We start from the raw sequence: 15,691 nt of genomic DNA, 5'->3' as shown, positions 1-15,691 counted from the left end.
TCAGTGGAATTAGAATACACGTCCATTTGGCTTGTCATTCATTGTTTAAACCACTCGACCACCCAACATCTCTAATTAAATGACATTACAGTCACTGTATAAAGGCCCAGCAGTGGATAAATTAGTACTTGTTAAGTGCTCGGAAGATGAAAAGCATTCTATGAGTAATGAGCAGGGTTTTTTTTTCTTCTTGGTATGAAAACCACATCTTTTGTATTTTCTCACTGTACCATGAGTCACCTAAGTTGACATCACAGAAAAACTCCTCTCATAGACAGAGAAAAAAAAATTAGTCACATTAATGGTAAGCTTTTATTTATCTTGCCAGGTCAAATAAGAATGGGTACACATCCATTAAGGTATGTACAAGAAATTCATACACTATATACATATGCAATCTAAAGATGCTGATCTTATTTGCATATGGCATTACACATCAAGTCACACAAAAATTACATTGTTTAAACATTCATGAAGAACAGTTATCTCCCATAGCAGCAAAAATAGAAGCAGGTTATTCTCCTGTGCACCTAGTCTTCTGTTACATTTAAAGACTAGCACCTGACCACTGGAAACCCACCAAAATCCCCCTGAGTGCCACAACTTCTAGCTGGTGAGATGCAAGAACCACATATGTTCAAACTTCATGTAGTTTTGCCCCTGGAGTGTGATTCAGGGTGGGGAGGTGCTGGGAGCTGGTAAAAACTGCAGGTTGGCAAGGAAAACATTAGCCACATGAAGAAATTAATACAAGGGGAAAGCAAAAATGAAAATGAAGGCAGATGTCTAGGCTTACCTCTTTGTCTTTATAGCTTGCCCACTTGATAAAATCATACACTAACTTTGAGACATTGCTCTAGATTGCCCATGTAACTCCTTCCCTTGTACCTTCTTGACTCCTCACCCCCCAAACTCCATGACCACCCAACAGCAAACACTTCATATATGAAGGAAAGCAGTGGCTTGTCTTTGGTTTCCAAATTGGATGGTCAAGTTCTCTGCTCACTGCATGCAAATGTTCTTCCTCCTTTTTTCCTTTCCTTGGATTGCTTTATACAATGATAATTAGTCATGCTAGATTATGCAGTTTGACTAATTACAGATATTCTGACAAGTTTAACTGAAAAGGTTGAATGACCTCCATGTAAGCTTAGGATATAACAGTTGGCTCAGATTTTTTTGTGACATCAGGGTTTTTCATGCGTATCACCAATTTCAACCTTAACATTTGCTCCCCTTCATTAGGTCCCAGTTGGAGGCATGTCTTACAGAAGTGGTGCCAAATTCAAATAGAAATAGGACCACTAAACTGTAATAAAGATCTCTGAGGGCTGTATATTGACATAGAAAACCACATATTAGCATTATCTATGTTCGATTGTATTTTTGTTATTTTGTAATGCTTCCCAATTACAGTTTACTTTGTTTCAGGGATGCACTCAAGAGTAGTACAGGTTGCATGCTTGATGACTCTGTCTTACAGCAAATATAGCAAGATCACCTTTCAGAGAAGACAGCTTAAGAAACAGCAATGAGGGGACATTAGAGAAAGCAGTATCTTTAAGTTCTAGGAATAGAAACACACTATTTGGTGAATGAGACCCATTTAAACAATAAATGAAATGGACAGAAGTATCAGAGCAGCTAGGTAGCAGAGTGGAGAGAGCACTGGGCCTGGAGTCAGGAACTAATCTGGACTCATACATTTACTAGCTGTGTGACCCTGGGCAAGTCATTTAACCTTGTTTGCCTCAGTTTCCTCACCTGTAAAATGAACTAGAGAAGGGAATGTCAAACCACTCTGGGATCTTTGTCAAGAAGACCCCAAATGGGGAACAAAGAAAATGACTGACTGAACAAAAACAAGTGACAGGCCACTTCTGCATAGTCAAATGCAAACAAACAGATCACTTAACTGTGATAAATTGAGATCTAGGGAAAATTCAGCAGAACTTTTGTATCATTAAGTTTGGCTATGTCCTGCCCATCTGGACTCATTGGCAGTGCAGAAATAATTACAGATACAGTAGAATCACCCTGATTGCCAAAGCTTCCCCACTGCTCCCATCCACCAAAGAGAAAGTTGGTCTGGAATTAAAGAAAGTTGTCATAATAGAATCAGCAGGAACATTTTATTTGAAGATTTTTATGGAGTTTGCTTCATAAGAACCAAAAGCAGGGGCAGTGTTGTAAATTAGAATCAATTTAGAGAAGGAAAAACAAGCCCCTGAAATATATTTTCCCTTCCCTGGGCACGTAGCAGGCATTAGTGGTAATGGGAGTTCTGTCTGTGCATGGAAAGGACACATATACCATTCAGGTTCTGAAACAACTCTTTGCCCTTAGTTATACAGTCTCATGACCTTCACAGTAGGTGAGGTGACTCTGGATTTGTCTTTCAGAATGTTGATCTGACTCCTTGAGTCCACATAAAGATGTTTTTGGACATTGAGGAAAGAAGCTTAGGGAGGGGGATAAGACCACTCTTCTCTGTAAATTGCTGTCTTAGAAACTCAGAATGCCAGATCTTGAAGGAACTCTAAAGTTCCAGCCTTGACTAACTGATCTAATTACACTTTAATAGATGGGGAAATTGAGACTCAGCTAGTAGCTAGTCCATGGTAGCATTAGAAACAGAACTTAAGTCTTCTGATTCTCAGTCCAAGGCTCTCTCTTCTGTACTACGCTGCTCCTAATATTTATAAGGATCTTGAAGGACCAGATGGAAACTGATTTCTTCCTCCTTGCTGTTCATAACTGTTCTGCTCTTTCCATGCTTGTCTCCAGTTCCCAGGCTTGTTGGCTTCACTTCAACTCCAGAGAGGACCAGAGAGGCAAATAACAAAGGCAACAAGGACATGGGATACAAAGAAGTTTCTTTTATGTATATCTTCCATATGGATAGTAATGTTTCCCCAGAGTAGCCCAGATGAATCAGAAAATTAAAAGTCAGTCCAATGAGGAAGCACTGAATTTGTCATCCCAAATGCATTTATTGCGTCTGTACACGCATGTATTTTGATGCATTTCATTTCTTCATAATAAGTCTAAGATGAATGACATACTCCAGTAGGAGCAATAAAGTCCTCATGTCCTCCCTCTCACACAAATTATAGAATTTGGTCAGGCAAGATTAGGCCTTCACCGTTTGATGTCTCTGCCTTTGTTGCCATCTGTTTGTTCATTCAATAGACCAGCCAGTGCCAAATATCACTGAAAACTTTCATCCTAAATAGCCTGATTGTTATTTACATTATCTATATTTCTTCCTCATAGAGGCAGACTGGGAATAAGTAAGACTGGAGTTTTAGTTCTGGCTTTTTCACTCACTAGCTTTATGACCTTGGAAATACCACTTTCTTCATCTGTAAAGTAAAGGATTGAATTCCTCATCTGCAAAATGAATGGGTTAGATTGGGCAGTATTTCTATTCCTGGTTCCAAATCTATGATCCCATGACCCTAGGCATGTCAGATCTCTGTCTTATCTATAAAAGGATGGGGCTTGGACTAGAGGTCTAAACTCACGGCTCTTAGTCCTCTGATTTATCTTGTAGGTATCTTATTTATACATAGTTGTTTTCATGTTGTCTCCCCCACTAGACTGTAAGTTTCTTGAAATTGGAGACTATCTTTTGCCTTTGTATCCAGAGTGCTTAGCATAGTGCCTGGCACATAGCAGATACTAATAAACACTGACTTCTCAAGCTCTGCCATTGTAGGATTCTAATACTGAATTGGTGTGGTTTTTACTGTGAGGTGCATTGGAATTAATCTTTAAGACAACACCTGGGGCTCAGGAAGGAAAATGGAGTAGTTTTAAGGGGGAAAGGAACCCTGGATTCATGTGCATTTTATGTCTATCTTGACTTTTACCTCAAGGCTCACTGACACTATTTACAATACCCTTAGTTAACTAGTTCTGGGTAGCTGGCCAGAGTGCTGAAATCAGCGACCGCACAGACCAGCCATTAGACTCAAATAGACAAACAGGAGGAGACCTTGGTAGTCAGCACTATGAACACAGAGGACAGAGACAGACAGAAAAACTCTCAGCAAGTTCCAAGTTTATGGCATTAGGTGTATAAACAGAATCAGACACATGCCAGAGGAATTTCAGAGTACCTTGAATTCAATAGTTGCCAGACCTGGTAAAGTTATACTTAGCTTAGGATAGTTTGGGAATAGATTCAAGTGGGGGTATGTCTCTGACTGGTACACTGTCACTCAGAGCAGTATTAATAGTCATAGGGTCTGGGGGTACAGAAAACATTTCATCAGATAGGTATCTGGCTGGGGAAAACACTGCAGAGCCAAAACAAGGGGCTTATGTCAAGTTTTCTGAAATTCCTGGATATAATAAAGATCCAAGAGGACCCATAGAACACCTGCCAGGGTAGAGACCTCTGTCCATTGCACATACTGAAACCAGCTAAAATTATGCATGTATCTAAGTAAACACTTTCCCTTGGCAATTCCCTCCCTCTCCCCCTTGCCCTGGGTTAATTTGTCAGGCTCGTATACATCAATATATCTTCCTGCCATTATCAGTGCATGTTAATAATTCTCAAAATGCTGTTGTTAGTTTCGAACTTAAGTGCATACTGTTACCCCCACATCTGTCACTGCAAGCCCTCAGGACTTATCCATTTTCCTCCCCGCCCCAACTCACAAATACAAGCAAGAAGGGCAAGTTGTAACATTTGTCCTTGTTTGGGGGAGTCAGGCACTCCCTGCGGCCCCCATTCTGGCCTCAATCAGCTGCCCTAAGTTAGTAATACAGTTTGCATTATCCCTTCCTTTAGCCTGCAGTTCAGCTTCCCTATTAATGCAGACACAACACTCCAGTGAAGCTCAGATCTAAGAAATTTTCTGCTTGGTGTGGTTTTAATGCCCCATTATTATTTTCCCTGCACATCGCATACCTCTCAGAGGGGGCACTGGGGCCCGTGTGTGCTACAATGCCACAGGGAGGATCTTCAGGCCCATCAAATGGAGAGGGAGGTGGAGGAGACTGAGTCATAAAGTAATTCGTCCTGAACTCCAACTCTTCTTTCCTCCGTCCCCTGCACCCCTCCCCACCGTGCCCCATTCATGGTTCATCTGCGCTTCTCAAAGTTTGCTGATGCTTTGGAAACTTCATTCTTGTTCCTTGAAATCAATCCTTGGATGGTCAGGATGTTTGTTTTCTTCCCATGAGAGTCTCTGAACTGTTGGTATGTGTCTAGTTTCTTTTCATGGATGGGGGGAAGGATTGATGAGTTTTCCCTAATATCGTCATTATTATTATTTACAAAACTGCAGCTGGTTACAGGGCAAAAACTAATTAGTACAATTAGGAATGAGTTCAATAACTGATTTTACCCCCTCTCCTCTTCCCTACATGACTCAATATCCTATTATATTCACTTAAGTTCTTGATCTCCTTAGATGGGAAAAGTAAGAATTGCATATTCACACTTGACAAGTATTCATAAGAAAGAAAAATAACCAAGAGAAGTGGAATGTCTCCAAATGAGTGGTTTTCAAAAGAAAAAAACTTTGATCAGGTCCTGCCTCCATAGTGATTGCTGGGCACTGCAATCTACTCTTTCCAAAGAGCATCCTCTCTAGTAGCTATATAACTGTTGGTGAGACCCTAGTGTTGGATGGGCTATTGACAGTAACACGTTCATTGTAGTGGGGTTCCACTTCTCTGCCTCCAGCACAATGCTTATGCTCCTAAAGCTTTCCTGGAGGAATGTTAGAGATATCTGACACTAGGAACTCTGACCTTAAGAAGGGATTCAAGATATGACAACTTATCTCCCAAATGCCTGAATCTCTCAGCTAAAGATCTACCATAGCTTTTCGGGCTATGAGAAAAATAGGGTCCAAGGGAGGAAAATCCTCATGGAGAGGATCAGATGACATTCTTTCCATCCCTTACATAATTGTGGATTCCTATGCTAAGAGATGTGCTCAACAGTGGGATAGGTTATGGTCAAACAAATGATCTAAGGCAAGTCAAGTTATGAGTTAAAGGGGCAGGGGTGACACAAACAGCATCCCTCTCCCTATACAGACTTTTAATTAAGTAGAATATTTGGGCAGTTTGACTATGGCAGGAGACAAGTGACATCTCTATTCAAAACTGGCCCTGTGTTGTGTTTGTAATTTCATCAGCCACTCTCTGTGCTGCTCTCCACCCCCACTTCCCAGCTCCAGCCCCACTAATTGGCTATTGACCTTGAATTTAGGACTGGGGTTGATTTGCTGCTCTGTCTGGGGAACCCCAGGGGCCTTGTGCCTTGATGGGAAGAAATCCTCATTTTAGCTACAATCATTTTTCCTCTTCTTCTGACAAAATGATCGAATTAGCTGGCCTCCTTTCCTTGGAGAAAATATGTATGTCCATGAGTCCCAAAAGGCATCATCCATTTGCCTGTTTGATAGGTTGGGGGAGGGAGAGATAAAGCAGAGGACTTCTGTGTGTGTGATGGTGTATGTATATGTACATGCACATTTGCCCAAGTACCCAGGAAGATACCTCCCACCTCTAGGGTTTCTCCCAACTAGGCCTTCCAGGTGGTGAGAGAGAGAGAGAGACCTGGGCATCTTAGCTGCAGGTGGCCTGACTGGTGGCTGCATACAAACTGCTCCCTATGGTGCCACCACTGCTCAGGCTATTGGCTGGACACTTGAGGGGCTTCATGCTGCAATCTCTCTGGGTGTAAAAGTGCTCCAGTCTCCAGCGCTCCCAAGTCTTTTGAAACTCCAACTGGACCTTTCATGGGAGAAGGAGAGAAAGTGAAAATGAGTACATAAACCAACTATCCACAAATTGCAAAAGCTTCTCTTTATTGCATTAGAGGGGAACGAGAAAAAAAAATCTACTGTCTTATTTTAAGAGACACAAGTCAGGGCCTTCAGGCATCTAAATTAATATCCCAATAAAATTGTTTATTGTTGTCTTCCATTTTCCTCTTCTTGGGAGAGAGGGATGGGCTCAATGACTTAATTGAACTTTTCCATCTCTAAACTCTGTGATTCAGCTAAGTATATTTCACAATCCATCACAATATAATTTAACAAAAGAGGATGAGCGAGAATGAGAGAGAGAGAGAGAGAGAGAGAGAGAGAGAGAGAGAGAGAGAGAGAACAGGGAGAGAGAGAGAGAACAGGGAGAGAGATCACATATTCCCAGTTTTAGTCTCATATTCTATAATGAGGTTGGACCCTTTCAGAGAAGACCAAATAATACCTTTTCCCTTTACTTGAATGCCACTAAACCCATATTTCTAACCAACAGGTAAAAATGAATAGATGAAAGGAACAAGGACATAATATAGAGATAAGAGTACTGAACCAATGTGAGGAGCTATGTTCTAGTTCTGGTATTTTGACCTTTGGAGTCAGAAGACCTGGAATCGAATCCTGATTTTTCCATCTAATAGCTTGGCCTCAGTTTCCATATCTATAAAATGAAGAGGTTAGTGTTTAAATTCTCTCAGAGCTCCAAATCTGTGACCTAGTGATTCTATGAATTGGTTGCTTCCAAAGATGTCTACACATATGTCTATATTAGCCTGAAGAGAGCAACAGAGATGAGGAGGTTATTGGGAGCAAGAGACAGTTGAATTGAATTGATAAACTGAGGTTAGTTCTAAACATCTAGAGATGGTGCAGAGATGATCAGTCTTCATGATACAGAGAACAGCCTATCAAAGGCATCCATACACACACCAGTACACCAGAGTGTGTGTATGTGTATATATGTATGTATGTGTATACACACACACACACACACACACACACACACACACACACACATGCCCCTTCTATAAAAATAGAAATGACCACAGAGGGAGATGCAGTGTGTATTGGAATTACTGGATACAATTCAGGACGCCACCCTCACTCCATCAAGCAGAACTCAGAACAGCAGCCAAAGAGAACAAGGCGTGTACCCAGGAAACAGATTGTATTGACAGCAAAATATAAGGCAATATCATCCTTCCACTAGAGCCAAAAGGACACAGCTTTGGTAACCTCTACCTTAACTCCCCTCGTACCTTTGGAGAGCAGATGGTCCCAGAGGTATCATCAAGAACTCTGACACTAATAATGTGTCCCCAAGGCTGGCTCCTTGACCTCAGAGAATGTTATACTTCATGTTGGAGCTACACAGCCAGTCCCTGGGATCAACAGAATGGAAACTGCTTCTTAATTTCAAGGTAAATGTCGCTTGCTTTAGCAGGCCAAAAGCTACATGGAATTTGCCAGGACCAAAAGGATGAATTTCCTCTGGGCACTTACTTGCACTCAGGGCCACTCTCTCGACGTTTAGGCTCTCCCTCCAGAAGGGACTGCCTGCAGTGCCAGATGTGCAGCTGCTGTTGTCAAGGTGAGCCAACTGTGGGCTCCCCTGCCAAGTCTCTGTGGCAAACACTCCACTCCCCGCCTCCCCCCTCTCTTTCCTCCTCCTCTTCCCAACAGCTCCCATCGATCTAACATAGCACCATGAGATGTCTGCACCACCCTGCATGCCATCCCTTAAAAGAACTTTTCTGTTCAAAGTTGATAATATCCAGAGAAGTCTTCTGTGTGCACACAAGTTACTGTAGCCTCACAACCCAGGGCCAGGAAGACTATAGGACCTGCCTGATAGGGTGACCAAAGCACACGCTATTACTGCCTTCAGGGCTGAAGTCACAGAAACAAGACCAGTGCAGAGAGGGAAAAGGAAACAGAGAAATCCCACTTCCTGTCTCTTTGGCCATGCTGACCTCCTGATTCTACATTGCCCCTGTACCTAATGGGGACCCATGCCAACCAGAACTGACCTTAGCTGTTCACACCTGAGCAGCGGGTGACATAGGCTTCCACTTACAACAGGAGATAACAGGAGCCAAAGGGAATAAGAGAAATCAGGGATATCTGGGGAAAACTCCCTCACATATGGGGAGATTTCTTATAAAGTAGAATATCTCACAAGAACAAGAGATCTGAGGCAGCTAGGTAGTACAGTAAAGAGAGCACCGGTTCTGGAGTCAGGAGGACCTGAGTTCAAATTCAGCCTCAGATACCTGACACTTACTAACTGTGTGACCTTAGACAAGTCAATTAACCCCAATTGCCTTGCCTTTCCCTCTCCAAAACAACACCACCACCAAAAAAACCAAGCAAACAAAAAAAGAAGAGATCTGTCATAAAGACAGGATTTTCAAACATTTCCCACTATTTCAACTGAGTACTGAAATGCAGTTAAGCAATAGAGACCCTACTCATATATAGGTACTGACACTGGGGTCATCAAAGTTATAAAAATGAATAAACTATTAGACCACAGATCAATTCCCTTACCTAACTAGACCTTGGTGTCTTCTGAGGGGGCTGGATTAGATGGATTCCGAGCTACTTAAATTCTAGATATCATCAAGATCATCATTATTATTAATAGCATTTGTCATTATTTTATTGCCATTATATATATTGTCATTATGTATTAATATTTGTCAAAATAATTATTATTATTTTCTGCAACATTTACTAGAGGCATCTAGGTTCTGGAGTCAGGAAGACCTGAGTTCCAGCCTTATACACTGATTAGGTGTGTGATGTTTGGCAAATTACTTAACCACCCTCTGCCTCAGTTTCCTCAATTGTAAAATCAGGATAATTATAACACCTACCTCCCAGGGTTGTTGCAAGGATTAGCTCAGCCAAGTGGCTGCCACAGGGTAGATCCTCAATAGTAAATATTTGTGTCCTTCAAGAGAAAACCAACTTTGGCCAAAAATCAACACTGCCTCCCACATCCCTTCCTTCCTCTGTATTTCCTCCGTTCTCCTATGCCCTTGTGTCTTCAGCAGCCAGAAGAGATGTGGCAGCTTCTAGAGTCAGCCTTCTGGCCATCTTTCCCATAGGTTTGAAGCATTGTCATAGCAACCCTGGGCATGGAGAGACGCTCTCACCATCTGTGGTATTAGCCCAAAGAGAACAGCTTGTGTCCTCCTGTGGACTCCTGGGAGAGGGCAACACATGTTGATTCTCTCTCAGAGGTAGCTGAAAGGAGGCCAGAACCCTAAAGGAAATCAGGCCCCTAGTCTAATAAAGATCTGGTGATAGAATATAAAAATGAGGCATTAAATGACAACAGGATCTCACATCAGGATGGTGCTTTGCAGTTTAAAAAGCACTTTCATGAACATGACCTCATGTAGTCCTCACAATAATCCTGTGAGGCAGGTAGAAGTATTATCATCTCCATTTGACAGATGAGGAAACTGGGGCTCACAGGGGGAAAGTGATTTGTCAAAGGTCATGCAGAACAAAACCTAGACTAGAATCCAAGTCTTCTGACTTCTAGTCCTTTCCTCCTTCCATTATACCCAACTGACTCCTATGCATTAGAGGTTCATGGGACTAGATGTTCATGTAGGGATGGGTAGGAAAAGCTGAATATGTTTATCCTTGATGATAACTGGATAAAGAGGGGAGAGAAAATAGAAACTTTAACATCGGAAGAAGCCAATGGGAAAGGGGATACATGAATGATCAAGGCTTATGTATTATTATTTGTGGGCAAAAGAAAATTTTGATGGTCTAATGGCTTTTGGGAAATCTGGCCACAAAGTCATATCCAAGACTAGAGCCCACTAAAGAACTCTCTCTTCTGTCCCTGTAAATGTTACACAATCGATGTCACCAACAAAAAGATGATAAAGGTGGTGATTATGGGTAATGGGAAACTCTGTTGCAACATTAATTCAAGGATATTCCTAGTCAGGAATCTAGGCTGAGGTGTATATACATATATACATATGTATGTATGCATACATGTATACACACATACATATATATTTATATACACATACGTATATATTTTTTAATGAGAGAGAGAAGTTGATTGTGTATATGGGGTGTGTGTATGTATTTTGAAGTAGAGGAGAGGCAGGTAGCACCTACAAAGGGAGAAGATGGAAAAAAGAGGAGAGGGGGTTGGGGAAATGATGTGGTTGTGGAAGTTAGAAGGGACCTGTCTCACCATCCTCAGCCAAATTCTGGCCATGGAGCCTCCTGGCTCCTTGGTGAAAAGACAACTAGCTGCCACAGTGAGTAGAACACTGGGCTTGAAGTCAGCAAAATCTGAGTTCAATTCTGGCCTCAGATACTTACCAGCTATGTGACCCTGGGCAAGTCACTTAGCCTCTGTCTTAGTTTCCTTAACTGTAAAATTGGGATCATAATAGTATCTACCTGCCAAGGCTGTTGTGAGGATCAAATAAAATTATATTTGTAAAGTGCCTGGCACATAATAGGTACTTAACAAATGCTTATTTTGGGGTGTTTTTTTTCAGTTATGCCCCATGTTCCAATTTTATTGCTTTAGCTTCAGGAATGGTTTGTGCCCTGGGGGGTGAGGGGAAATGTGCCTATCCTCCCTTCTAAGAACCATAAAATAAAAGACCTAGATCTAGGTCTGGGGCAGCAAATCACCCCTAAGGCAGAGAGAGAGGGGGAAGATGAGAGGTTTGGCTATAAGACCTGTGAATAATTCCTGAAGGAAACGCAAGAGGCCAAGCTGTTTTATTTTCACATATTTCAACGTTTTATTCATTTTTTAAAAAGCCCTTCCAAAGGGCCCACTGGGGAAAACTGAAAGCAAGGCAGGCTGGACTACCCCTCATTCATCACAAACCATTTGTGGCAGTCCATTGACTTTGCTGAGTCATCCCCAGAATCTAGAAGGAGCCTGGGTACCTGAGAAGGAGGAGTAGGTAGAAAGGAATAGGCAGGATCCCTGGATTAGTCTCCTTTTATGTTCTCCTACTGGAAGGACTATCTCCTCATTTCACTATCTCCTCATTCCTAGGTGGTTTAGTAGATAGAGGGCTGGGCATGGACTCAGGAAGGCCTGAGTTTAAATCTTGCCCTAGACCCTGACCCTAGCTATGCTTTGGTTTCCTCATTTGTAAATGAAGAGGTTGGCCAACATTCACTGGAATCTTAGGTCCCTTCCAGAATCTATGTTCTTATGATCTAGTCACTGTGTAGGGAATAAAGCTTCTGTACCATTACACTTCTTTTTGAGAATGAAGTCAGTATGAGCTGAGTCACAGGTCACAAGAGCCAGCCTGTAGTCTGAACTCTGACCTTGAGAAAGTGCTTCTTCTCTCCACCTCACTTTCTTCCCTTCTACAAGGGGGTTGGATTAGATGATCTCTAAGGACCTCCCCAGGTCTCACATTCTATGATACTGTGAAAATAATTTTATTAATGTCCTCTGAAAGAAAAAGTTAGGGATCCCCCTTATCCCTAGTCCCTATGATGCATGGATTGTTTGGGTAAGACTCAAAGCCAATGGGAAGCCCTGAAGACTTGAACAATTTGGAGGTAGAGAAGGGTCTGGGAAAACAGGATAGTTTGAGGCACAGCCTAATGAAATGGCTTGTGCCTTCCCAGCTTTGAATCAAAATCTCAAATGAGATGCACATGGCTGGAAACTGGAAAAAAAAGCATTGGGTACTGGGAGAAAATCCCTCACAAAAGAAAGAGGGTCCCTGCCTCAGGGCTCTAGAAGTGGTACTCTGGAGCAGCCTCATCTCTGTCCTCACCTGTGGGCTTTGGGATAGTGGACCTGGAGGTCACATGGAAGGGAAGTCTGACTTAGCCCTTTCTCAGAGAGTGGTGGGCAACCATGAGGTGAGGGGAGGGCCTGAGAACTGTTCACAGCCTGGCCTCCTCCTAGCCTGGTCTGGATGGTCCTGGGAAAGTCACATTTCCTCCCCACCGCCAACTCCTGGGCTATTTAGATGTGTCTGACATGATGTAGGTCTTTTCCTATTCCTTTCTTCTCTCTCACCAGTACTTTATTTTTTTGAGAAAGAGTGAACAAAGGCATTTTCCATACTAAATGCCCTCCCACCTCTCCACCCCAGTCCTTGGGCTTAAGTGGTCAGAAATCCCATCTCTCCAGGACCCACCTGAATGAATCACAATAGTCTCTATGCCTGGTTGTTTTGCTTTTCCAAAACCAGGTAGAAAGCAATCCTTGAATTGACTTTCATCGTCCTTGTTAACAGCTTGGCTCAGGCCATACTCCCTCAGGTGATGACTCAGATGTACAAGGCCACTAGTTAGTCTCTGGAGGGGAGGGGGACATCAGCCCCTCCACCTCCTTCGGGCTGACACACACACCTCCACCCTAAGGGCTATCAGTAAATGAAGAAGCTGAATTTTCCTCCCTTGTGAGGAAGGCCAGATCTTACACATAACATTTTGGTACAGTGAAACTTGGGGCAGCTAAGTGATGCAATAGATAAGAGCACTGACCTGGAGTTAGAAAGACCAGAGTTCAAATCTGCCCTCAGACACTTACTAGCTATGTGACCTTGGGCAAGTCACCTAAGACCCTGCCTGCATAAAACTGAAGAAGGAAATGGCAAACCTCTCCAGTATCTTTACCAGGAAACCTCCACAGACCATGCTACAGATGGCCCATGGGGTTGTGAAGACTCCAATATGACTGAACAACAAAGACTGCAAACCTTCAGGGCATAAGCCCTTGCTGCTGCCTGGCAACTTGGTCATTTATCTCTTATTGACTGCCCATCACATTGCCCCCAGCAAACATACCAAACCTCCCTCCCTGAGCTCCCAACCTTACTCAGAGTTCTCAAACACAGATACACTCAAAGCAGATGACCTCAATTTCTGTTTTTCAGAGGTCCCTCTGACATAAGCTTCCTCAACACCTCTCTCAGCTCATCAGCCCCTTCTCAATCACTTACAGACACCCTCTCCTCCTCCCCTCCAATCTTCAGAGGAAAAATTGGTCATCCTCCTTGTCAAGGTTAACCCTTCCACCTGCGGCCTTGAGCCAGTCCCCTTCTGCTCTCTTCAGGTCTTGGTCAATTAATGAATTCAGCCAATACCTTGCACAGTGTGCTGGGAGATGCAAAGACAAAGTTCTGGCATGCTGTCTCATAGATTTTCAGCTGTTCCTTTTATCCTGGTTCTTTTCTATCTGTCTCCACACATGCTCGAGTCTCTCTTATCTTAAAAAATAAATAGAAACTTCTTCATTCCATTACCCCATTCAAGCTATTACCCCATATCTTGACTTTTTTTTTATTGCCAAAATTCTCTAAAGACTAATTATTTCTCTTACTACTCAGTCACTCCACAGCACTTGTAATTTGACCTCCATTCTCTGTGCTTTAGGACAGCTGGGTGGTGTAGTGGATAGAGTGCTGGGCTTGGACACAAGAAGACCTAAATTCAAAGCTGGTCTCTGACACTTAGTAGTTGTGCTACCCTGGGCAAGTCACTTGACCCCAATTGCCTCAGTTTTCTCATCTGTCAAATGAACTGGAGAAGGAAATGGCAAATCACTTCAGTATCTTTGCCAAGAAAACCCAAAAGGGGTCACTGAGACTTGGACACAACTGAAACCAACTAAATAACAAGGCCGTGCTTTACTGAGTCTATTCTTTTCAAGGTCATGAAGGACCTACTACTTACTAGATTCAATGGTCTTTCTCATTCTTTATATTCCTTAGCCCTCTTTGAAGCATCAGACACTGTTGACAAGCCTACTCTCCTGGAGAGTCTCTTGGCTTCTGTACTGCTGTCCACTCCCAGCTTTCCTTTCACTCCTTTGATCACTGGTTCTATGTCTCCTTTGCTGGCTCTGCTCCCTCTTTCTGCCTTCTAAATTTAGGCAGTTCTATTCTTGGTCTTCTCTCTGAGCTCTCTTTGATTCTCTTCCCTTCCATCATCCCCTCAACATTTGTGACTCCCAAACTGACAGCTCCATCCATGACTTCCAGACCTACTTTTCCAACTACCTAGAAAGTGAACCCTTTAACATACCCTGTGCTTTCCCATTATGTGCCCAAGCCCTTCCTTATGCTAACAATATCTCTACTACCTGCTGAACTCCAATTCAGTGTTTAAGATTCAGTTGCAATGCCACCTTCTCTAAGCAGCCTTCCCTGCTGCCTTGGCTAGGAGGGATCCTTTTCTTCTATGTGTTCTCGTAGCACTTTGAAGCTCTCAAATGCACTTAATACTCTTTGTAGTACATGAACCTTCCCTACTACACTGGTAGTTTTTTGAAGGAGGGAACTTTATATTTTCCTCTGGACAGTGCATGACTTCTCAAATGCTGGCTGAATTCATTAATTGGTTAATTAATCAATTAATCTCTCCATAGCTTTGACATTCATTTTATGATCTTAGTAACAGGCAGACTTCTCTAATTATGCTTGGGTTAAAATTGCCATTCAAATGAGGTTATCTTCCTAAAGTTACATTGGACAAGTGCAAAATGTAGGTGAGTGGTAAAGGGCATAGGTGGAATGGGAGAGAGAGAATATATCTCTGGGATGAAAAACCTTCAGATTCCTTACAAAGTTGGTACTCTGTGGGAAAAAGCTGGAGTTGGATGATGAATGGGGTATATAGGTAGGTTGGAAAAATCTAACTAAGGAGGAGTCACCTTCCTATTCTCTGCCCATTGCCCCCAAAGGATAAATCAAGGCAATAGCCTTTCCCAGACTTTTTAATGCCTCTTCCCCCTTCCCTCACCTCCCCCATTGTAATTTCCCATTCCTTACCTCATTGTTAACAAAGCAGTACAAGATGGCCACCATCAGCCCCTGAAACCAAATATTGTTGTCAGGAAGCTAAGGCTCCATAGATCA

At 42.6% G+C, this 15,691-nt stretch overlaps 1 protein-coding gene across 2 annotated transcripts in view; it reads right to left on the bottom strand.

The window, feature by feature from the left end:
- Positions 1-293: 293 nt before the first annotated feature.
- The window catches only part of GLP1R (glucagon like peptide 1 receptor), an 88,868-nt gene continuing 73,470 nt past the window's right edge, over positions 294-15,691 (bottom strand). Inside the window, exons 12-13 of one of the 2 annotated variants that reach the window (XM_072641993.1) lie at positions 15,605-15,646; positions 294-6,765 (exon numbers count right to left, since the gene is read on the bottom strand). In XM_072641993.1, the coding sequence (XP_072498094.1) occupies positions 6,598-6,765; positions 15,605-15,646 (210 nt within the window). In that variant the 3' untranslated portion in view covers positions 294-6,597. Of the gene's footprint in view, positions 6,766-11,559; positions 11,745-15,604; positions 15,647-15,691 lie in introns of those variants that run through there. The other variant, XM_072641994.1, reaches the window with a different exon arrangement.

This window comes from Notamacropus eugenii, chromosome 2, assembly GCF_028372415.1.
Source record: "Notamacropus eugenii isolate mMacEug1 chromosome 2, mMacEug1.pri_v2, whole genome shotgun sequence".
NCBI classification, from domain to species: Eukaryota; Metazoa; Chordata; class Mammalia; order Diprotodontia; family Macropodidae; genus Notamacropus; species Notamacropus eugenii.
Note: the sequence above shows the minus strand (reverse complement) of the source record. Positions and strands in the feature narration are given on the sequence as shown.